This window comes from Corvus moneduloides, chromosome 14 (assembly GCF_009650955.1).
Source record: "Corvus moneduloides isolate bCorMon1 chromosome 14, bCorMon1.pri, whole genome shotgun sequence".
NCBI lineage: Eukaryota > Metazoa > Chordata > Aves > Passeriformes > Corvidae > Corvus > Corvus moneduloides.
In genome coordinates, this window is record NC_045489.1 from 4,565,119 (window position 1) to 4,590,498 (window position 25,380).

The window sequence follows — 25,380 nt, forward strand, 5'->3', positions numbered from 1 at the left end:
CTCCTGGCAGGAGATTCAGGTGATTTCTTTCTTGCACTGTAAATCCTAGAAATAATTTCTGGTTTGAAAAGAAAGACAGAAAAATAAAAGAGAAAGCCTCTAAAAGGGACAAGAGGGTGCCATTAGCATAGGCAGGATTATTTTCCATCCCAAGAGCGGGGAAACATAAACAAGAAAGGTTTCCTCTATTCCCTGGTTTTGTTTCATGATGATTCAGGCTGTTTCATCATCAAATGACTCAATTAGTGGAAATGGATACACAAGTTTAGGGAATGAATCCTGACTACCAAAATGACCCCAGATGTTGCCTGGCTAAAATCACACCGCCACATAATTAGTCAAATTATCCTGAAATCTGGATCAGGAAACTGTCTAATGAGAATAGAACGTTGCCTAAAGTCACCAACACCCTGTTTCAGAAGAAGGGGCCGGACAGGAACATTGCAGAAAGGGCCAAAGTAACAGCACGCCTTGAACACAGAAAGACATGACTGGAAAATCTGTTAAATACTTAAGTTATTTCATATAAAAGCATGGATCAAATAGTAAGAACTTCTGTATCTCCACTGACAGCTTTATTACCTGCACACACTCTAAAGAGCTACACAGATTATCTGACTCGTTCAGTGGCTGATCCCGTGTTTTAGGCTGGAGCTCAGCAAGTCCTGACGCCCCATTCCACGACAGGAGTTGGAAAGGAGGATTTCAGGAGGCAGAAATTAAACTCAAGTGTGAGATCAGAGGCAGACAAGCTCATTATGGAATCATCATTAGCAAAATGCCAAGATGAAGCTGTGCTTGCAGTGACACTTCTTAGTGAGGTGTGCAGCTGATTTAGGATAACTCTGCTGGCTGCCTGCAGAACACAGATTTATATTCAGCTATTTCCCCTCTAATTCTCCCATTTCCAGGCTCTCTGTCGTCCTAGTTCTTCCCCTGTTGGGTCTGAGCTGCTGTGCTGGTGGCTGGGGTTATTGGAGGTGGTGAGGGAACAGGCAGGACAGATCCCCCCCAGGGCTTTCACACTTGACCGGGTTTTTTGAAGTACAGAAAACAGGTGGCTGTTGTCAGAAATGGTAGAATTCAGGTGACAGGAGAAAATGCCATTTTATTTCTGAGCAACCTGAAGCAGATTCCTGTTTTTCCCAGTGCAGAGTAGAAGATAGGATGTAAGAGGGAAGTTGTTGAATACTCGCTATAGTTAAAATTGGAATTTTGGAAGCTGAAATATAGGAAATCTGCCTCCAAATAGATATTTAATGCCTCTTTTTAATGTCAGGAACCCAAAATGTAGAAATAGCTAAACACACAGTCACCATGAACCTTCCTGCCTTGTGTCTGTGTCACAATTCCAGCTAAAAACTCTGCTTGTTTTGTACATTCTGGTTTGAAGTTCCACTTTTAAATAATGGAGCAAATTCCATATCCATCTGACAATATAAGATCTGAACTTTTTACATATTCAAAGAAGTGGAATGAAAAAAAATCTTCAGCTATGGCTTAAGGTGTTCTCACACCTTACTGCAGGTAAGCAATAACATCACAAAGGAGGATTTTATGCTAATAAAGCAATCTGGGAGAATTGCAGCTACTAAGATAAAATAGGCCAAATTATTGTAGCCAACATCAAGAAAAAAATAATGAATATAATGGGGAAAAACCAGCCAAGTGCTAATCAGTTTTTTGTAAACACCAGCACCTGAAGATCAAACACCAAGCAAGAAATACCTACAATATATGAAGAGTTTATTTCTTCTGTGGAAAACTCTCCAGCATTTTTTCTTACAGGTACTGCCATAATGAAATTGTTTTGCTGTAATGTGACATACAGAGATAAAAATAATGCATGCACGTGGAAATTTAATAGGCACAAGGTGTAATTTTAGCTAAAGAGTTTATATTGCATAAGTAATGAATTTAGCTTACCTTCAAAACAGATTTCTTTTTAATTATAGTAATTTTTCTTGATGTTGTCATTCGTGTGAGTAGTCAGTGTAATATATATATATAAATATATGTAGAAATATATAAACACGTGGATGCATACACAGCTTTTTCTGTAGGTGGTACTTTGTTACAATTTTCACTGAATAGAAAAGAGAAATAAAAGGGCAGAGGAGGAGATCTGACAGAGGAGATGAAAGGAAACAGCACTGACTGAAACTCAAGCACCTTACGTGGAATTCACCACATCCAAGGCATTTAAAACACCACAACCTAAATATTGTGCTGCACTTCCATTTCTACATTTCACGCACAAGTTTTAGGAATCCTCTAAATTTTTGGGAATTTAAAAGCTCCATCTCCAGGTACTTCTTCCCCAATCCAGCCTCGTTTTCAACCCATTCTCAGATCACCCAAAAATTGCTTTATTGTGGACCTGCAGCAGCTGAAGCAGCTCCATGGGGATGCTCTGTTGCCCCCCCTGGTCCCTTCCAGGCTCTTCCTGGTCCCCAGGGCCCGGAGCTGCCACAGCCACCCCCTGTCTCACACCTGCCTCCCTGGGGTTCCTCACACCTCTGAGACCACTTGGGAACAATCCCCAGAGGAGCTCTGGGGTTTGGGATTCTCCTCTGGGAAAACACAGAGGGCCAGATGGGATCCTGCACCTCCCTGCTGTGTCAGGGCTCTGTCTGCTGCTCCGGCTTTGCCACAGGAATGACAGGTTTTGGGATAGCATGGAGCCAGTTAGCTCTTACTAAAACCAGGCAAACACAGCCTGTTTGTTAATAAAAGCAAAAATCCCAATTAATCATACACTGATTTTACCATGAATACTTCTGACACACACATAGAATGAAAACTGTCAAAACACACTTTTTTCTTTTAAATTTCCTCTCTGGAGGGATGTTTTTAAGGGTTAACAGCCTTTAAAACAGTGGAAACCTGATTCTGAAACACTTGTCTCCATAAAAATTTCTTTGATTTCACAAAAATTTTCTGGTGATGTTTTTATAAAACTGCTTCAAACTGAAGCTATTGAAATAACATAAAATCAAAGTGGGTGAGGCAGTGCATTTCCACCAGGTCTGTCTGGTTTTCCTCTTGAAAAAGAATTTACAGGCTGGTCATCCTTTATCTGAATAGCAATTTGGAAAAGGCCAAATAACTTTTTCATTAGTGATCCTATGAATCACTGCACAAGTTCAGGTCTAGAGACTGGATCCTAAAACTTAAAATTTCCTGAATGGTGAAAAAAGGGACAGGTATTACAATCAGATGCAAGTTATGATACCACTCGAGAAAAAGTTAAAATAAATCAAAGAAACTGTGGGTTTTATTAAGGAGACTTTGTAAGATGTAGTTCACACAGTTTATACACTGACATATTCAATAATTTATGTATGTTTTATATATATCTATAAAATCCTAGCACTGTTGTTTTGAAAACTATATATGTATTAGGAAAATAATTTCCATTTTATGGCTGGGGAATGCAGCTCCAGTAAAATACGGTCCAAATTTGGTTCAGCTTTTTCTTTAAAAGCTTTTCTCCTTCTAAATCAGTAAATTAGCATAATAACATATAATAAATACACAATAAATATAAAATAAACCCAATCCTTCTGCCTCTCTAACAACATTTGCCTATCATTTCAGTTAAACTGCAGGATCACAGCACAGTTTATGTGCACAGAATGTGGCATTTCATCAAAATAAAAGTATGGAATTCATTAATAACTATGGTAATACTATGCAAATATGCAACATCATAATACAAATTAGAGTCTATTATTTGAAACACCTCGATGCTTTTTTATGTGCAGCTTTCCTCCCCCTTGTTCTCCCTTCCATTATAATTATCCCACCTTGCTGGAGCAAATTGTGTCATAATTCTTTGTCTCCTGAGTCTATAATTTGGAACCTGTCACGGTGCTTCTAAGCACTCCCTACACCTTCCTATTATCTTGTAAATAGATAAATTAAGGAGATCTAGAAGTAAGATTAAATATTTTAACCTATTTTTAAAAATTAACATTTGCATTATATTTTATCTTCAGAAGAAGCTTTAGCACTTGCATTGCAGTAGTTATATATATATATAGGTGTATATATATATATATATATAAACGTCATCCAGAGTAATTAAGGTGCCCTGGAAATAATTTGACTAAAAAAAAAAGTGACTTTTATTTCAGATAAGATTTAGAACATGATAGTCTTTCCTTTAGAAATTGGACTCAGAAAGTTTGGAAGTCCAACCACTGAAAGAGGTATTTTTTTCAGAATAAGGTATTTCAATAAATTGTTAACTTTATGTTTAAGACTTCAGAGTCAGAGAATTGGGAGCCTGGTGAGAGCCAAGCAGCAGATGAGGTCAGAGATGGAGGTGCAGATTTTCTGCTCAAGGATCTCAGATTATGCAAGGCTTGCCCCGCTCTAGGCCAGCCTAAAGCTGCACAGTGCACCAATTTCTGCCCTGGGCTGATTAAGATGATCAGGAATTAACAGAATCCCTGATCTCCTGCCTAAACATTTACATTGCAGCTCTTGCTACAGATCTCTGAGCAAACTGCACCAAGCCTGCTTGGTCTGCTTAATCCAAAAGAAGCACCGTGCTTCCAATTGTGGAATAAACAAATACTCCCCCTAACAGGGTGAGCTTGGATAAACTGGAACATCTCCCTCATTTGGTTATGGAGGGCTGCCCAGGGATCTCTGGAGAGAGGATCCACTGCTGTGGAATGAGTGCCTAAACCACAGAAAGGTGTGAGGAAAGTGAACTCATTACACACAGAAGAGACTTTTAAAATGTCCTACAGCATTAAATCAATCAAACCCACTGAGCAGCCTGACAGAGATATTTGTGTGACGGGTGTGCATGTTCTGAAAATGCATTTTAAAGTTCTCTCTCTGTCCTACATGGTCACACAATTTGATCCAGCACATCAGGACACGTCACCAATGTCAGTTTTGGATAAGATCTATAAAATGTGGGATCTGCTATTCAGTTATGCAGACTCCTGATCGCCATAATGGTGTAAAGTACAAAGAAAGTGCATTTATTTTTAAAGTTCATGCCACTCTGAGTCTGCTGACCACGCTTGAGGAATACCTTAATTACATTTTTTCCCAAGTATCTTTTGGTTTTCTTCCTTCCCCCCCGCCTTGAAGAAATTTTAATTCTTTTAACATCTGAAACCTCCCTATACTTCTCGTAGTTTTAGGTGGCTCATTCAGCAAGTCCTTGAATTTTATTCTGTGTGTAAAGAATCTAAATACCTAAACATTGACACAGCTATTTGGCTGTTTAGTGCCCATTCTCACCAGAGCTTGAAGAAAGGAAAATTTTAAGAGAAGAGAGTTCATATCTCATTTCAGTTGTAAAGTGGAGAATGATTATTCACATATCTGAACCACCAACAGTTATTTCTGCAGAGGTGATGAACCATCAGGTTCAGAAACAGGAGAGATTGATCCAAACCTGTGCTTTAATTTCTCTGGGACAATGCTTTTCCTGCTTTTCCTGTGCACCTTCGCAGCATCCCTTGGAGCTGTTCCTGACTGCTCTCCCACTCTGCTTCTAATTCACATTTTCTGCTCAGCTGTGTCTTCACCAAGAGCTTAGATCTAAACTCCCTGGAAGTGAATTAGCATTTTTAAAAAATTTCTTTGTTTCTAAACGCACTTAATGCTTTCTCATAATTTTTATGAGCAAGACCTTAATATCAGAGCAGCATGAAATACCAAAACCTTCTCATAACCGTAATAACCTTCTCATGACCATAACAACCTTCTGAGAACCATGCTGACAAAGTGGTGGGTGCATTGCACCATCCACTCAGCATTTGTCCTGTGCCAAGCTGACATCTGGGCACATTTAACAGCTTCAGTGTCAACTCCCAGGAAAACACCAGCAGGGAAATAAAGCTGTGGCAGCATTTCCTTTCTGGTGGGCACAGAAGCGAGACCCAGGAGGATAGAGGGGCTTCGGGTGCTTTGTGGCTTCTTTCCACATCCCAGGGATAATTGTTTCCAATATTCTATTTCAGTATTAAGGATGGACTGATCTGCATATGGCTTCAATTACAAAACATATGCAAGCCAGACAGCCAGGGTGGCTTGACCTCTTCCATATGTGTAGGAAAATAAGCTCTGAGCAATCTGCTGACTGGGGATACTGTGATAAACAAACAAGAGCAAAGGCTGACAGTAGATATTTCCTCCAAAACCATATTGGACTGTGATCTGCTCACTTTTAAAAATGATTAGCAATTCCTGCCTGCATGAGTCATTAACAACCTGCTGTTGTTGCTCCCCAGTGTGCACCATGCTACTGTTGTCATGTTCTGTCTCAGAAATACCTCAACTACACCCAAATTCTTCTTAACACTCCCAGCTACCAATGCAGGGAACTCCACTGGCAAGGATAAAGCATCTCAAGCCTTTGCTGTACCTTTAAGTGCACTTTATTCACCTTTCTCTGCAGCATCTAAGGGAGCTGTACATGTTTAATGCACTGTTCAGTAACCACAAAATTTTATTATTTATTACTAAACCCTTGTGATCAATTAAACTTCACTATTTATTTCATAGTTTTGTGTGAGCACCAACCATCCAATCTTAGAAATCCTCATTTTCCTGTTTTTTAAGTATCTCTTGAATTTTAAGGCAGAAATGCAAGATCACAGAGAAAAAAAGATTCAGTACATAACACAAAATTAGAATTTGAATCAATGGTGAATTATTCAAAGTTCAGGGAATAAATTATAAGCTGGTCTTGGAAATAGTACATCAACACTGACCATTTCACTTGGGTCAGACGTTTAACTTAGATCCCTGCAGAAGTGGTAGTTCCATGTAAAAACCACACCAGTTCTGGAGGAATGTTGCACACATTCATAACAATTCAGAGCAGCACATAGAAATTAAATTAGTAACAAGATTCGTCTGAATGGGCATTAATGAGAGTATGAAAAAAGTTCATTTATCTATTTGGATTGTGAATTTGCTGAAGGCTGCTCAAGCAACTCAGTCAACAACAGTGACATGAATATGCATGTGTATGCTCAGATATTTGCATGCAGATGAATTTATCCCTGACAATAACTGATCACAGATAATTACTCAGGAGTTCAGGCAGCTCATAGACATTGATAATGTAACACGGTGGTATGAAAAATATCTTACTAGGAATTTATTAAAGAAATCCCTCCTGGCAAATTAGAAAAGGGATTTTTTGGTAGGGAAAATGTCCTTTTGTTGAACTTTCACTGAGCTACTCCTTGTATTTCCTTGGCACAGAGATTCTCCATGGAATAGTGCTTGCTACCATGCATTGCATGGGACAGACCTCAAATCAGGATCCTAAAAAAAAGGGAATTATTTCTTTCTGCATGAGAAAGAAGATTTTGCAAATGAAACACACAAAGAATAAAGGCAACATAGTCCTTTCCAGTGGAAAAAAAAGATAAAGTCATAGAAAAATACTAAAAGCTAATTTTAAATGTTCGTAATATTGTTTATACCTAAATATTTGAGTAATTGTGCAATTATTTTTCATTTAAAGACCAAGAATTACCAGTGTGTTTCAAGTGGATTGTTAGACACAGCAATTTCTTTGATGGTTAAGACTTTGAACACCTCAATAAACCAAGAAAATATCTGCATATCACCAAGTTCTCAGGTTATCTTAAAGAACTTTAAATTTTCTGTTAGTGCAACAATAGTTTTTCCATTTAAAGGGGAGAAGTTTATCTCTTCCTGCTCTGGTGTGTATTATTCTTCCTTTTTGTTCTAAAAATAGAATCCTCTATCCTCTATGATCTAATATTCGCCCTCCTATTTAACATAATTACCTAGGACTGGATCAATATTCCATTAGCTAGCTGCAGTCAATGGACTGCCCCTCAGTGCCTGTAGCATTCCAGCTCCAAGGATTCAGGCACAGATCTTCATCCACGCTGCTTTAGCATCCCTCTGGAAGGGGTAACAAACTCTTCAGGCAGCAGTGGCACTAAAAAGGACGGATTTCCCACGGTCTGCATCCTCTTCATTCCCACACCCCTTTCTCCACGTGGCTCCCAGGACACTTGCACAGGCCCTGGGGCCAGGGAGAGCCCCCTCTGACTGTCACTGGCCAAGGGCTGATGCCTCTCCTCCAGGATGAGGAGAATTTCCTCCCAGAATGTCACTCTGGGACCCCAGCACTGGCAGGAATCCTCGTGGACTCACAGCTCCACGGAGTTTGGCTGGGATTAGACAAAACTCTCAAAACTTAGAGGTGCTGTGGGGATAAACTGGGCAGCACAACCACAGAAAACCTCACCTACCTTGAGAATTGCTCCCATTTGGGTGGTTCTCCCACCCAGATGAGTGTGGGAATTCACACAGCTTTGGTAGAGACCTTTAATAAAGCTGCCAAGGCAGGATTATCAACCTCAGCTAGCTAATGGATTTAAATTATATATTCAGATGTTTAATGCAGTAGTGTACAATTAAGGGTTGTTAGGATGCAATAGACCCAAACCTCTGCTAGTTTCTGACAGAAAGCACGAAGCCCTCGGTGCTCCAAGCCATGATTTTAGAAAACCAATATTTTCCTTTCATATGCCCTGCTTGAAGTCTTATTTCTGTGTTTGCAATAAAAGATCAGGGTGAAAGAGTTACCACTGGGCACTCCAGAATTTAAAATTTAAAATTACTCAGCTTAACTCTTGCACAAAAGATTGGTGTTTCAGAGGCATTTTTATGAAACCACAGCAAACTTTGCAACATCTGGATTTTTATGCTTTACTAGGAAAATTTTTGGTAGGATTTGCATGTATTTGATTAAAAGAAATGTAGAAATCCAGCAACACATTTTATCACAAGTAAGAGATGACACAGGATGCAAATGTAACAACCATCCTTCTTTCTAATTCCTTTAGTATACAAAGAAAATGATGGAAAAGAAAATGTGAATGCTCTGCTGCACAATTTGTTCATGTGTCACTGCAAGGCTGTTCCATACACTTCACACTGAGATTCTAGAAAAGCAGTAATTCATAAAAATTAATTGGATATGTCAGTGCTAATTGTTCCACAAAGGCTGGGTGAGCATCCTTAGGAGACCACAGGGGATCTCCACGTTGCTGCAGATGAATCAAGTATCCAAATCTTGGCCAGTCTGAGGTTGGGGGCACAGGAGAGCTTACACAGAGCAATTTGGGTTAAAATTAAGGTTAAAACATTAAAGTTGGCATTCCAGCTTTCTGCTCACCACAGGTATTGGCAGACTGGATTACTGTGCAGGAAAGGATGCCTGTGAAACCCAGAGAAACCAAAGCAAAAGAAGCAATCAACAGTCCCTTAACAGCACACCATGCCATGCTGGGGCAGCTGGTGTCACCAGAAACACCACGAAACGGAACAGGGTGTTGCTATAAAGGTTTGGCTTTAATCCTTGTGCAGGGAAAATTTCCATTCCTTTATCCCCAGCAGTGACTGGGATCCCACCATCAGCCTTGGAGAAACCAGACACCCAGAAGCACACAAATTAAAAACACAATCCCTGACTTCCAGCTCCAAACCTCAAGAGAAGCCAAAATGATGTCAGAAATGAGTGCTCCATTAATGTCTCCTAAACCAGGGGTAGAAGAATATACAGAAATTATAATATAATACCTTTATACTATCCCAGCACTATCTGAAGTGAATTTCAGCCCTCCCGCCCTGCCCTAAGGTGTTATATACATGTGGTTTTTAACCCCAGGTCATTACCTACCTATTCATTTGCATAAATTTCTGCTACTGCGTTGGCATAATAAGTAGCAATGCAATTTAATTGTACTTATTATGGGGTGCTGTTCTCTACCAGTGAGTGACAGGAACTCAGGGTATGAAAAGGAATGAAATGTTCAGTATCAGAATACCACCGGGCTTACCCACAGACAGAACCAACGTGAAATACAGTAATGGATTATTATGAATGGATTATTTTATAAATTTCTAAATGGAAATAAGTACATTTATTTCTCAGAAGCATGCTGGAGCTCCTGTAGGAGCCTATTCACCAGCCAAGCCTGCAACGGATTAGGATGCTCATTCTCACTGGTACTTAAACAGATGCTTTTTCAGAAGAAAATTACAAGATTTGGAACAGGTTTAACACTTCGAATAGAACATGTTTGTCCCCATTTTGTGAAAGAGAATTACTGTGTGACAAGAAGAAATCTCTCAGCTATGTCCAAAGGCAGGAAAAACAGAAGTCTGTTTCCTCTCATTTGCCTGTTAACACTGACTTGCTCCAGAGGCAAATGATGTGCATAAATTCAAGGAGTTAACAGGAGTCGGCACAACAAATTTGTATTTTTCCTGATTTTTTTTTTTTTTAACATAAACAAAACCATAAGTAGAAAGAATACAGATATAGTCTGAAGTAATTTATCTGAAGCTTGATAACCCAGGATCGTTGTTTGTGGGCAAGAATTAGATGTGGTCTCCTGGATTTCAGCTGCCCTGCATTCCCCTTCAGAATGCGTGCAGGAAGCTGAAATTTGAGTAGAATGCAGCCAACTTATTCTCTCATATTTCTACTTCATGCACCTCTTATTATGGCAAGGGATGAAATTCTCACTGGAATACCTGAATAGGACCATTTCCAATCTGTGTCTGGCTACAGGATATACACACATCCCATAACCAGAGGGTTCTGTGCCTTCATCAGAGGTTGTGTGGCCATGGCTGCTCCACAAGAGTGACAAATTCAGAGAGGATAAAGTTCTCTAAAGAGGCCAAGCCTAAGTTTCTAATGAATTTAGCACACAAACACAAATCCAAAAATCACTTTTGTTCTAAATTCCCTTTGAAACAGCTCTGTGCTTGGGTACCTCTGAATATTTTGCTTCCTAAACTTAAATACCACCACTGCTGGTGCTGCTACAGTATCCCAAAATATTCCTGCTGTGCTAAGGAAGCCATGGAACAACTGGTGTGGAATCAGTGGTCCTTGATGAGAACACTGAGAAGACATCAAGAAAAATTCCCCTTTACTTTGTTCTTTGCTTAGATCGACCCCCAGAGCTGCCTTTAGTGTGGTGATTTCAGGAAGGAAGGATTTCATTTTGGTGACTACTCGACACAAATAATGTGTAATTACATCCAAACTTTTCCAGCACACCAGCTTAGGAAGACCATGAAATTCTTACCTCTCCCCAGTAAGACAAAAGTCGTGCACACAGCTGTAAAACCCCTGTGAACAGAAGGACTTTAGGCTACTCTGATCTGTTCGTACAAACTTAATTATCTTCCTTCAGTGTCCTCATCCTAAGAGAAATCTGAAAATGCCAAAATTGCCAACAGACTTTTAAAAGAAAAAAAAAACAAAACCAGACAATCCTTAAAATCAATTCTTTTTCCAAATTGCATGATTTAAAAGGCTGAGAAAGAATGAAGCTGCTAATTAGACTAAGCAGAAGATGATACACATGTTCTAATATGTGCAATAATTAACCAGCTCAATTCAATAGTATTAATTCAATGTTTGGGCACAGCATAATAAATAGCACTGGACTGCCAAAAGCTGAACTTCTTTTCCAATTGAAATTAATAAAGCTCTCTGGATGCATACATGTTTGTGAAGACAAAAATAATGTATGTGCCAGGTTCCTCATTGCACTGAGGAGATGGAATATCTCTGCATCTCTCACCAATAGGGATGGCATTCCATTCCAAAGAAATAGGATTTTTTTCCATCTACTCAAGCATCAATAGATATATATAAAATGAAGATTTTAGTCTAGAATAATTACCTTTGAATAACCCCTGAACTATGGGTGGAAAATAAGTATTTGACACATTGAATGACTTGCTAAAAATGAAACTCGATTACAAATCAGGTAAAGTAGGAAAAAATACTTCCTACTATACTCACAGAACTGACAAATCAAAAAGTGTATTAGCAAAATGAAGAATGGAAAGGATCTCGAGAGAGATCATTATAGGTGTGGCCATTAAATAGTATTAATTTAGGAAAAACTTGACTAATTTTAATTTAGAAGGAACAACATTATCAATCATACAGAGGGAGCTATGAAAGACTTCACCTTCACCATGGTATCAAAATCACCTTCACCTTCACCATTTTATCAAAATAAATCACTGCAAACTGCTTTCCACCTGACCAACAAATTCCTATTGCTGTTGTAATTTTGTTAGGGAGGTGCCTAATAAAGAAATATGTTAGAAAAATTATAGGGAAAAAAACCTAATTTGTTTGGTAGCTGTGTCCCATACATTATTTAAAAAAAAAAAAAAGGGTAAATATAAAACCAAATTAAATTCCTGCAGCTGTTACAAACATGTTGACCACGGGTGACTTTATTGTGCCTTCTGGTGGAAAACCCACCCTGCCTGGATTGTGGCTTTGCAGAAACTGCAGACAAAGTTTCTAGTCTTTATTTCTCCTTGAAATTTTTCCACAGCACAAGGCTTTATTTCACAAGTTGAATGCCTGTGAATTAACAGTACTTTTAATTACTTGAGATACAATCTCTATTGGAGCATTCTTTTCATTTCCCATTCATTTTTCTTCCTTTCGTTATCAGTCTTTCTTCCCACAAGATTGTTTATATTTTAATTCATGCAGACTTTAACAATATACTGACTCCAATACTGGCCTAATTAAATTAAATTTACTTGCAGATTTGAACAGTGACCCACGTTGACCTCAAAAATTTTCCTTTTTCTTGTTTCCAGTATATTTTACCCTCTATCAAAAAGTTATTTTTCCCAGACCTTGCTACTGCATCAGATTCAGCTTCTGTGCAACAAGTCCTCCAATAGATATCAAAATTAATATTTCAACTTTAATAAAGTTACAGTCCAAATCCAAGTGTCCCATGATTTTTAGTCCCTAAATGTTATTTAGGTCACTTCAAATAAATAATTGCAGCGCAGTTTCTGACCAACCTAGCAAGAAAGGACTTTGATGTTCCAGGTTGGGTTTTTTCCCCACAGCCATCATTCCCGATTTTCTTCATAATTAAAGCACAACTCAAAAATGTCTTTCCAGAATGGTCAAAGAACTGAAGCTGAAAGTAAAGCTCACCTGTGGCTTTGCATTTCACAGCACACGAATTCATCCCTCAGCAACCCCAAGACACTGCCTGTACTTTCCTTCCTGCACAGAAAGTTCCTCTCACCTTTTGCACTCTGAATTTACCCTTTCATAAATGAGTTTATTTTAGCATTTGAAATTATTTAACTTACAGGTAAAATACATCCACTTCTATATCACCACATTGCATGGGTGTATTGAATCCTCTTATTATTCCCTATTCACATTTCTTATATTTCTTTCTCTCCTACTGCAAGTCATCTTCTTCCAGCATGCAATCTTTCCTTGCCAGGATTCTCATTTGCATTGCCTAGCTGAAGAGAGCTCTGAATTCAGCTTGCTTTCAGAAGAAAAGGGGATATAAAAACCATGTCAAGGGCTGATGCTTGATAGCAAACTGTCCCTGCCTTTAATAACTTGGATTTGGAATCTGGCTAATAGGTGGTTTGGGAATGGGAATAAAAAACTCAGGAGTTTCCTCCTTTGTTTTCAGTTTCTTCTTGCCCTTAGAACCTTCTTTATAGGTCAGCATTTGGTTCTGGGGGGCTGTCCAGTGTTGGCACCCCTGGAACAGCAGCCAAGGCACCACTCTCGGTGTTGCCCCACCAGAACCCCACTCACCATCCCACAAAAGCCAGATCCTTGGGAAAGGCACATTCCAGCGTGTCCCAAGGGCTGGAGCTCAGGCAGTCAAATTTCCCCGGGTTTCCTGGAGCAGCAGAGCTGTTCTGCAGGTAAACCCCTGCCCAAGGTGACTTCCTGATCACCTCTGAGCCTGCGTTTCCTGGGGGATTTCTACAGGCACTGGAGCTGCTCCTGCTCTCAGCGTTACACAACCCAGCCCTCTGGGATGGAGCGCAGAGCCTGCTAATGCTGCCTGAGAGAAATAGGTCATGGAACTTGGGCACTGCCAATTGCCAACCAGAAATCAATCCAGAAATCCATGCATGGAAAAAAATCAATGCTCATTGACATGGCCAGGGAGGGCTGACAGGCAGAGCAAAAGCAGGGCTGTGGATGTGGATATGGACAGGAGCAGAGCTATCCCAGATCCAGATCCATCCTGGGTGCTCGGGCCTGGGAACACACACCAGGATGAACAGAGGGAGGGCCAGAGGGGGAGAGCAAACTCCTGCTGGTACCTCCCCTCCACGGGTGGGATTTTAAGACCAGACTGTTGGAATTGGTTCTTCCGGTCCCCTTTTTCCATAAAAAAGTTGAAAATATTTATATTTATGAATCTACAAGCATAGCTTGTGCTCTGCACCCTGTCCACAGTTCCCAGCGCACACAGAGTCCATTCAAATATTTTAGCTGCCTATAAACTGTATTATATTTGCTTACAATGCAATTCAGGGAATCAGGGACAAAATTATGTGTTCCTTAAGACATTCTAATTTCAACAATTCCCTATATGTTAACTCCTAGTTGGTGGCGTTAAAAAAATACAGATACTCTGTAGCCCCTTCAAAAATTACATTTAAAACAAGATGCTTCCTCAGTTTTTTTTAGACTAGCTGGTCTAAACATCCATATCAGTGAGCAATTCCCAGTCACAATTTTTGCTGGTCACTTGGCCAGCAGTCAGATGTCAGTGCAATAATCTATTAAATTTTCAAGAGTTAGCACGGAACAAGAATACAATTGTGATAATTTAGAAATGTATTTCAGCTAATAAAGGCAGCATCAGATCTCCTCTCATTCAATTATTGCCATTATTTAAGATAATTAAAGTGAGGTTCTTAATAATACTTTTTGATTACATGGATCCAAATCCTAATAAATTAGTAGAGATTTAAAATAGATATTATACTCAATCTGGTAAAACTTTTATGTGGTCCTGAAAGAATTGAAGAAGATGATGTACACAGAGCCAAGGAGAAATGTCAGAAGCAGGAGAACACCCCCAAGAGCAGAGCTGCAGGCAGCAGACTCGCCCAGCAGAAAGCACATGGAATAGGCAGGGAGAGAAACATTTAGAAGCAGGAAAAAAAAAGAAAAAGGCCTTTTAGAGCCAGAGTGAGAAAGGAAGGGTAAGGGCTGAAAGGCAGGAGGCAAAATAAATGATACCAGGAGCTGGAAAATCCCCATCCTGCTTCAAAAGACAAAGTAAGGTCGCGAGACAGCACAGCGAGAGCTGCACTATTGACCAGCAGCAAGAGGTACATTTTCTGTGCTTAGAAAAGAAAAAAATCACAATAAAGGAGTCAGCAGGGTCCTCCTCAGGGACACACTTCATTAAAGGGAGATGTTTTTCCAGAGGAAGCTTCTCGGGGCTGCTGTTCCCGAGGAGTGTCTGGGCACGGCGTGCTCTGCTCGCTGGGTGACACAACTGACACTGGAGGCTCTGCAGGCTCCTTTTGTGTGGAACACGAAGTTTGCAAGGAAAAACTCTGGAGTTTGGGTTCAGAGGTTTCCAAAAGGCACTGGTTGTTGGGTTCTGCAGCACACACCTGTCCCTAAAGCATTTCCCTGCTCTGACAAAGAAGTTATTTCATTTGGAGGGGCAGATCTCAAGCCCCTCCAAATGAAAGCCACACTGAGTGCGTTTTGACATTCGAGGTAGAGGCAAGAAGAAGACGAATAATCAAGAAGATGAAAGATCAAGTGCATTATACCTCGCTTGTTTTCTATCTTACTTCTGAGCACCAGTTTCCCTCTCGGAAACAATTTATCTTCATCAAAATCCCACAGGATAACCCAGTTATGCAAAAGCAGAACTCCTGATCAAGGAGTAAAATACTGTGACTGTCATGTGTAATTTTACTACTTCACTTTTCAGTATTTTCAATATTCTTTCACCTGTTCACCTACACAACCAAAAGTAAGTTAATTTTTCTTTAGCATTGACTTAATACGTCTCATTTTATTAGCTGGCAGGAATAAAATAGCAGAGGAAAAAAGAACTTTTTGATATCAAATATGTTGTTAATAGGTTAACTGAATTAATAACCTAATAATTAATAATAGGAAAAAACTGTTCTTCCAAATGGTTGCCAAAAAAACCCAAACCCTACTTTTAGTCGACACACGTGTCTGCAGTTTAGATAAAGTCAATTTTACCACTCCAGTCTCATCTCAAAGCTCATTTTAAACAATCTTCCAGTCTAATTAGCTTTACCTTCTGGCTGTGTAGTACCATCCTTTTGAATGCTGGCATGGTTAAACCGCTCAGGTCTACTTGGTTCAGTGCAGTGTGGCAAATGTCAGTGAAATACGAGGGCATATGGCACATAATTACAGAACCATATGGATGCCAGGAATGATAGTCAACAGCATTTGAATGCAGGACCAAGAAAGTCAGAGGAAAAGCAATCAAAGACCATCATACATAATCATTAAATGGATAAATATAGTTTCTGTGCAGCTGAGAGAAGCCAGGACATGTCTGGCCTTTATTGAAGCAAAGCCACAGTGGCTGTTTGAGTGTGTGGCTGCAGAGGAAACTCTACATTATTTTTAGTTTGGTTTGTAAATTTATAAATGCAGCTGATCAAGATGAGTGATGCAAGGAATCACTTACCAATGCACAGAGCAGATCAACTGCTTCCAGGATCAGCTCCTGGTGGCCGATGCGAGTCACTCCCAGCTCCTCCAGCTCCTGGTGAGTGATGTGCAGCAGCTGCTCCCCATTGATCTTCTCTCTCTCAAAGTTTTTGATGTATTGTTGAAGGCAATCATCAAGGCCTGGTTAGAAAAGCCAACAACACAGATTCAGAGAGCGGAGAGAAAACCAATCAAACATTTGTGTAGTTCACAAATACAGAAATTTCTTGGAAATGCAAGTGTACTTCCTTGCTTGGAGCTATTATGGAAAACGTGCAGTGAAAATTATAATTTAATTTACATAATACAGCACATGCTGCTGAAGAGAAAAGTTGATATTACTGATGTTATTTTCAACGTTCTTAAATGTTTCAGTCGTAATTCTAAACCTTCATGGAGACGAGGGAAGGACAAAGCAGCACAGAGAGTGACATTATAGAAAACCTTTTTCTCGTGATGTCACAAAGACCTAAATATAAGTTTATCTTATGATTAGGAACAAATTCTTCCTGTAACTCTTCCAGGACTCTTCAAGGTCATAGAGTTTGGCTGTCCCTGATCAGGAAGAGTTTTCAGGCTCAGTAACCACCCACATTCACTCTGCAACTCCCACTGCCAATTCTCACCCCAGATTACCCAGTTTTCTGAATCCATACAACACAAAAATGCTTTTGTTATAACACCTCCAACTAAGAATACAATTTTACCCACGCACAAAGAATTGTTCCATGTTACCCTGAAACTTGATAGGGTGAGAATAACAGATTACTTTGTTTCTCAGACCAGAGAAGAAACTGATTAATGATATTGAAAGATTTTTCCTTCTTCCAAATCTGTTTCTGAACCACACATGCCTTGAATTTCCAGCCAGAACAATGAGTTGAACACAAGAATCTACTACTGAAAGCTACATGAGGTCCTTCAGAGTTCCCTCAAAGCCTGCCAGATTCAAAAGAAACCTGACATGCACATGATTTTCTAGAGATCTACAAAATTCACCTTCAGTAACTTCATCTACCAAGTAAAGTAAAACACTGATTCTCAGTTTTTTGTCCTGCAGTGATGCAAGTAAATCCAAGATCCATAAAACTACAGAGATCCAGAAGCCACAGAAATAATGAATTTGGGCATTTAAGAGCTTTGAAATATAATTTCTGTACACAGCTCTTATCAAACACACATCAAGTTTCCAGAGCCTCTGAGAAAAAGAGTTCTGACACCTTGTATTGGGTGTGCTGGGTGTCACCACTTTACACCCCAATTAACAGAGTTCAGCTGGGACAAAAGGACTGGGATGACACAAGAATGGAATGAAATAAATCAACATTTGCCCTCAGTGTGTAAATACAAGGGGACAGGTTGCTGTTTCATTTAATTAACTCCTCTTTCAACACAATCCAATTATTTACTCTGTAAACTGATAGTCCTAAGTTATGCTACAGATAAAGCTCATTTACCAAGTGCCCAGCTTTATATTCGCTTATACCTATGGCCCATACAAAGCTAGTATAGTGATAAAAATGTCATGTTTTATGATGTAATTCAAAAGTATGAGGTAGTTTGGGGGATTTTTAAAGCTCAAATCAGCAGTCTATAACTAATACTTAAAGCTTTTCTCTATTCTAGAGTGGTCTGCAAATAGGAAACTATCTCTCTGCATCTGTTCATTATTTTTAATGATCCTGTGAATGATTTTACATAAGTATAGTTCAGTTCAATTGGCTGAGAACTGGTCACTGCAAATTCTCTGTTTATTAGTTAACAGTTTTAACCCTGAGCTGTTGCACATTTCTGTTCCTGCTTGCTCAAGAACAATTCTTAAAACTATTTTAGAGCAAAAATTGCAAACCCCACACATCCCAGATTTGCTTTTAGTGGACATTGCCCCAAAACTCAGAAAAAAGTCCCAAAAACTGCCACTAGATATTAAATTATTTTCAAGAAAATTAATTTAAAAATTCAGAATCAGTGGCCGCAACAAGCATTTATAGTATTAAGAGAGATTTAGGAAAACTGAACTGAACCTGCCACACTGTGAGAAGTGTGCAGTCAGATGTATTAAACCTGCCTTTGTGCCAGGAGGAATGTATGACAGCAGAGCAAAATATCAAATTTCTATTATTTGTGCTGCTCTGTAATAGCTCCCCAGGGCACCTTTAGAAGGCGTTTACTTACTGGTGCAAGCAGTGTGGCAGTTGACAAGAGAATATAGAAATATATCATTAAAGGGCCAGGCTGCCTCAGAGAATGACAGCACTTAATAAATACACACCAAAAAAAGAGAGATTGGCCCATTGCTCTCTGCTTTTCTGCCTCTCTGGGGGCCAGGTACTCAAATGTGAGACCTTCCAAAGCAGGAACTCAGCATCAGGAGCCTCTTCTTTATTGTCAGGGCTCCAATTGCTTTCAGCACGAGAACATCCAAGATGAAATTAGAAAGGGTGCAGAACGAGCTCACGTTGGCTCACCCAAACCAAATGAAATATTTATTTCCTCAAGCCACTCAGGCCTCATTAGTGCTCTTGATGCATTTTCCCCCAGTATCATTTCTGTTTACAGGTAAGTGTTAAAGTACTTCAGATTTATAACCACAAAGAAGGAAGGGCCCTTAGCTCTGCTTAGACATAGGTAAATAAAATTAACCCACTATTCCCAAGATACGCAATATCAGTGTCAGGCAAGAAACACAGAAATTTGCAGTTCTCTTGCTGCACATTCTTACTTTATTTGTGCACATTTTGTAACTAACCAACACCTCCTTCAGAGTGAAATAAAATGATTCAGGAGAAAGTGTTCAAACAGCTATGCTTTACTTTAAAGCCAAGGCTTAACACCCATGATGAGAAAATTATGGCTGGGAGTTGAAGAATTTTTATTTCTCCAACCCAGCTGGGCTCAAGGAGTTAACTCACTTTAACAAAAAATCAATGAAGGTTGAAGACATTTACTAATCTTTCAGTGTTATTTGAGAGGACAATCGAAGAAAAAAGGAGTTATCCATCAGCCCAAGTGCTGACTGAGTCAGCTGGGAAGCAGCTCTGGCTGAACATTGCATTAGGAGCTGTATAAACCCTTGTGCAGAGGGAAATCAGGGGAAACATCCCATAAACCACATCCACCTGAAAACTCTGACATTTTCCTGGTGTATGGTTGGACTCCATGGTCTCAGAGGTCTTTTCCAACTTAAATATTCTTTGGTTCCGTATTATCTCTTTCCATTTTTAAGTTAAAAAAAAAAAATCATGTTGAATCCACATGAACTAGGAAAGCTTTATCTCCATATTCAAAGAGCAGAGGGAAAGGAGGCAGTTCTGATATGTTGACTGCAAACTGTGATTTTGCAAATAGAACATCTGAAGTCAAAGTCAAGGAAACATGAAAAAAAGGAGGTAGAAAATAGAAAAATTGTTAGGGAGAGAGGGCAGGAAAAGAAGAGCCAGTCAGCTTGAAAATGTTTATTTTTAGAAACATATAATTAAGAAAATAAGAGTAATTGAAACAGAAAGACAAAGCAAAAATCTGAACAATATGTCTAAATCAGATTTAGGTTTTAACTCAGAGCAAACATTACAAAGGAGATGCCAAATATTGTGGGCAATAAGGTTCACTGAGAATAAAATGAATCTTCCCATCAGTGTCAACAAATGGCAGGTTTGGATTCCATTAAAAAGAACAGACACTGTTGCCATGTTATGCAAACATCTGTCCCTTCCTCTCTGCCATTAGACAGAGATATTGAAAATATTACCATTATTGCGAAAATAACTGTAAAATAAATGGACAGCCCAAGCTGTTGCCCTTTATGCAGGAATGATGCAGACAGGGCAGCCCTCACAGGAGAGCTGCAGGGGCAATAACTCTGTTAAGTAGGATCCACCCCAGAAGGAATTCCTAAATTTAAAAGTCTGTAATTTCCAATTTTTCACAAATCTCTCCATAACTCACGTGTACTTATTCGCTTCTCCTTTTTCACGTATTTTAAAGGATTTTTGCTACTTATTGAAAAAGACACTGGTTTTGTAACCTCTCCTAAAAAATTCCTGCCCAAACGATGGGCTTGTTGGTGATCCACGATAATTGCCAGGGGAGAATCCATGGCAGCTGGCCGGAGCTGCAAACCCTGGCTGCGAGAAGGAGGGGTCTCGGGCAGGGCAGGGCAGGTCCCTGCCAGCTCTGCCTGGCACAGGCACAGCGGCTCCCACAGGGGGTCTGCTGACAGATGAGGGGAGGCAAAACCAGCCCCTCCTTTAGGAAAATGCAGCGTTGCTTTTAGGGTGAAAAAGAAGGAAACCAGCTCGGTGGGAATGCACTGAGCACTCCTGGCTTCGGCGCTGCTGCAAGAGGGGTGAGAGCCCTCTGGTAAAGTCTCTCTGGTTGGGGGTCTGACAAAGTATTCAACGTTTTTCCGAATTAAAACCATATTTAGAAACTAAAAGCACACAGCACAATGCTAAACTCCCAGTTGCACAAAGGCCTACACACAGTAAAGAATCTGAGGTAGAAGTGTCAGTGGGACCTGGATCCCAAGGGCAAAACCTGAAAGTCGAGGGGATGATCTGTTCAGAAGAATTACACTTTGGCCTGCCAAGACAAATTAATTACCTATTAATGTGCCTCATTTGACTAATAAAAGGTGAACAACAACCCTATCTCTGATGCTGCAGAGCGGTGACTTGTGAAAAATCAACATATCAAAGTGAAACAGGGACAAATATCAACTTTCAAATGTTGTTTTCCGCTGTTTCTGGACTCGCAAGTCCAGAAAATCAGCTCTTCACTCATAGGAAATATAAAATCTCTCACTACTGTGCTGGAAATTCTCTGATTAATTGGGGAAGGCAGCATGAACTTCTGCTCCTGTCACAACCTTCAGTTTATATATGCAAATCTGCTTAAATATATCCAGCATTTAACAGCATCCACAGGCTCAGTCCAAGTGTAATTTTTACAGAAAGCAAAAAAAAAAGTTGGGTTTGGGGGTTTTTTTGAAAAAACAAGGGATATTTTCCATATAAAGCAATATTTAGCAGCTAGCTAGAAAGATCTGGAAGGAATTGACTGGTTGGCTGACAGAGACTGAGGGAGAGAATTCATGTCTTTTCCTAAATGCAATTTTATCAAATACATGCAACAATTCAGCCGTGTTCTTGATCAAAACCCCTTTGATTTATCACCCTGGGCTCAGGCACAGTGGAGCCTTTCCAATTCTTATGTAACTTGTAACAAGGAAAATCATCAGGTGGGTATTTTTGCCAGTGACGTTAAAAAGCTTTTTAAGAATTATTCAGTCCAAATAAAGAAGAGGCATAATCCTCGGGGCCATGTTCACACTAAGCTCACTCCCAAATACCAGATATTTGTTCTTAAGCTCTTCAGGAGGAAAAATCAAAACTATTTAGGGCGTCAAGAGAAAGGGATCTTCATACCACCACAATCCAGAAAGAGACAGAGGGAACATGCCTGAAGACACTCTAAAACACCAAGCTTGGAATATTTCAGACCTGAACTTTCCTAAACTTCAGAGTCTATTTAAAAACTAAAGATTGCAACATTTTGCATCTTTAAGCCTACGTGTCACACACCTGACCTACAAAAATAGAGTAGCTAGATTACCAGAATTTCACAAAAAACTACATTTAAATGGCAAGATACAGCAGAAATTCACAAACACAAAAAAGGAAAACATTCCAATTATTCTGAAAAAAAAGAATCCCTCAAATCTGGCTATATCTGACCTTTGAATGCTTGACTGTGCAAGTAGAATGTGTTTAAATGTTGCTTCCCGGCTGAGTTTCCTCTGCGTCACTCCGATATTCACAGGGATACAGATGGATGTTTTAGATGCAAATACAGGCAGACTTGTGCTGCTTGAATTTACAGATCCTCATCTGCATGAACAGGAACTGGGGCGGGATGAGCACTCTGAATTAATGTTTCCCAGGCACCAACTGACACCAAAAATGTTGGCTTCCATTCCAGGCTGCAGAGTGGGTGGAACTACACTGGGCATAAACTCTTCCACTGGTGTCAGGCCACTGCTCAGGGCTGCACAGTCCATGAGGTGCTTCCCTTGCTCCATCCTTCTCCCCTGAGAGCGCCAGGATCCACAGGAGCACGGGGATCTGCCCTGTCCAAGCCCTCTGCAGACACTCGCAGCTCCAGGATCCAGCTGGGCTCTCGACAGCTGGAGCACTTCTGCATTTCTAGCTCTTCATTCCAAGGGCTCCCTGTTCCTCATCCTCCCCATCCTCATCCTGCAGCTGTCCCTGGCTCAACAGTGCCAGCCACAAGAACTCTCTTGCCCACTTAGCACAAAATTCTGGGGATTTTTCCACTAAAAAACCCCCTGTATATCTTCACCTCTCTTCATTCCTTGCCAGCTTCCATTTCCCCACATCCCATTTTTCCCCTTCCATGCTGCCTCTGTCCTTTTATTTTCTATGTGTGAAAAGTAAGAGCTTGTCAGCTCTGTCTCCTCTGTAACCAGCAGGGAAGCAGCTTTGGGAGAGCACGAGCTGGAAACTTCCAACCTCGCTCCTCTTCCCTCCCCAGAACAGGTCAGAGCTCCACTCACCGTTCCCACTCATGAAGGGACAAACTCCTCAGGGAATATAAAAATCCACAGCAAGTTCCTAAGCATCCTTTTTTTGCTCCCCTCTGAAGTGTCCTCCTCCAAATGAGGACAAACATCACTGTCCCCCCCTCACCACAGTGCACATCCGAGACACAGACCAGCCTCCCAAATTCTGTCCTGTCAGCAAAACCAGTGGCAATGCGACTTCATCACTGTGACTTTATTATTTTATTGGTAGCATGGCTAAAGCAAGGGGCTTTCCCATAATCTCACTGTCTATAAGTCCAAGATCTTTCCAGCAGCAATTTTCCAAGATGACTGTATGATCAAGACAGAAGCTGTGCTCAAATTATTAATATTTTAAGAGTTCACAGCAGCTGAGAAAGTTCAGTAAGGGGATGTGTCAAGCAATATTAATAGCAAATGAACAAACTGCTGAACTAATAAAATTTGATTTAATGATATGCCGTCACCCTTAAATTGACATTCATATATATGAAGCAAATGACTTAATGTAGTTCTGCCTTCATTACCTATGAGTGAATAATAGGAAGTGAAGCCATTCTAACTTTGTCCTCAACATTTGACAGCTGTCGCTGAGCTGTGGGATTACCATGGAAGTAATAAACAGCATTTCCAGGAAGCTTGCTGGAACTAGACCTGACCATAAAGAGCTTTCTGGAAGAGAGCTGTCACACAGAGAGTGGATCACATTTTCAGGCCCAAGTGCATGCTCCTTGCTGCCACATTTCCCAACAATTTAACCTCGAGATATGTCACTGATGCTGTTACTGACAAACTTCCCATAAAAGTGACAAAACCCAAAAGCGTCTTCATTAGCTCTGTGTGCTAATGAACATTTACTTCTTTCATCAGCCTCATTAATTTTCTCCTTGATGAAGATATAACAACAGCCCCCACTCACTCCTGAGGCAGCACGGCTGAGGGATGACCTGGAAGTGCCCACAAGCCTCTAAAGCCTCCCTGTTCAGACCTCCCATGTAATTGATGAAATGATTCCACATTCCAGAGTGACTGAGCTGAGAACACTGGGACCCTGAATTTGTTACACTTATTTTAAAAGAGAAATGCTTTGGCCCAGTGCGAGGCAAGTCCTTCTATTTCCTGCACTGGACTATGTAAATATTGCTTTATTTTTTTGAGACAGAGTTTGGTGGGAGCCTGCCCTGACAGAAGTGCTGGTTCCAACACACACACCCTGGAATACGTATCAAAAGTTTAAAAAAATTTTACAACCAACTAAAAGGACAATACACAGTATTTTTGGCCCTGTGAATCTCTCTAGAGGAATCTTCATGATTTATTCTCAAACCAAAAAGCAGAACCAGCACAATTAAATTCCTAAATCTCTGTGTGCAATCACAAAAGAGCAAAGATCTCTGTCAGAACAATTCTTGTGATAACAAATGTCTCTGGGATCAGTAAAAACACTGAGAAGAAATAACATCCACCTTTTATACATGAGGGATTGTGCTGCTTAGAAATGGAGAATTGATGTGGTCAGGGTTCACTTTCCTCCTTTTTCCAGTTAAGTGCCAAAGGTTGTGTTCTCCTTTGCCTGGGTTGGAGGGTAGGGGCAGAGGAGACTTTTCCAGTTCTCTGCTTCCAAGACTTCCATTAACTTGCTGCTAAAGATGACAGGGAAAAAACCTCTCACTGTAACAAAACCAAAGAAAACCCCCCAAAAAACACCAGGATAAAGGAACGATTCTTAGGTAGAAAGAAAGCACTAGGGAATCAGTATTTCCTTCACTAGAGCCTGAGCACATTGAGGTGAGTTTATTTCAGACCTCTGCAGTTTCCATTTTAGAAAAGTTAACAAGTCTAATAAGGAAGGAGCAGCATTAACCATGTCTCATCTACAAGGACTGATCTTAAAAGTGCATGAACAAATAAATATAACTGAGAGCTCCTTTCTCCAGCTTCTGCAGATTTATCCACCTTGTACTCTGCACAGGAAAATCTTAATCACAGTTTGACCTTCAAAACACTACTTTGGTATCACACAGAATCAAACAAAACCCTCACGCCAAGGAAGTTCCTGTACAAGTACTACAGGGATATGCCCCATTTGTCCCTGTCTTAAAAGTGAAGGAAAAAAATTACCGAAGAGTGAGATAACGAGCCTGTCTGAGCTAATCAATAGAGAGGAAGTAACTTGTCAGACAAAATTCATGTAACAGCAAGACAGACATTTAAA

General features: G+C 40.1%; 1 protein-coding gene across 1 annotated transcript in view; it reads right to left on the bottom strand.

Moving 5' to 3' along the window:
* The window catches only part of LOC116450923 (connector enhancer of kinase suppressor of ras 2-like), a 174,507-nt gene that overhangs the window by 94,821 nt on the left and 54,306 nt on the right, over positions 1-25,380 (bottom strand). The window contains exon 3 of the mRNA XM_032123908.1: positions 16,563-16,726. Within this exon, the coding sequence (XP_031979799.1) occupies positions 16,563-16,726 (164 nt within the window). The remainder of the gene's footprint in view (positions 1-16,562; positions 16,727-25,380) is intronic.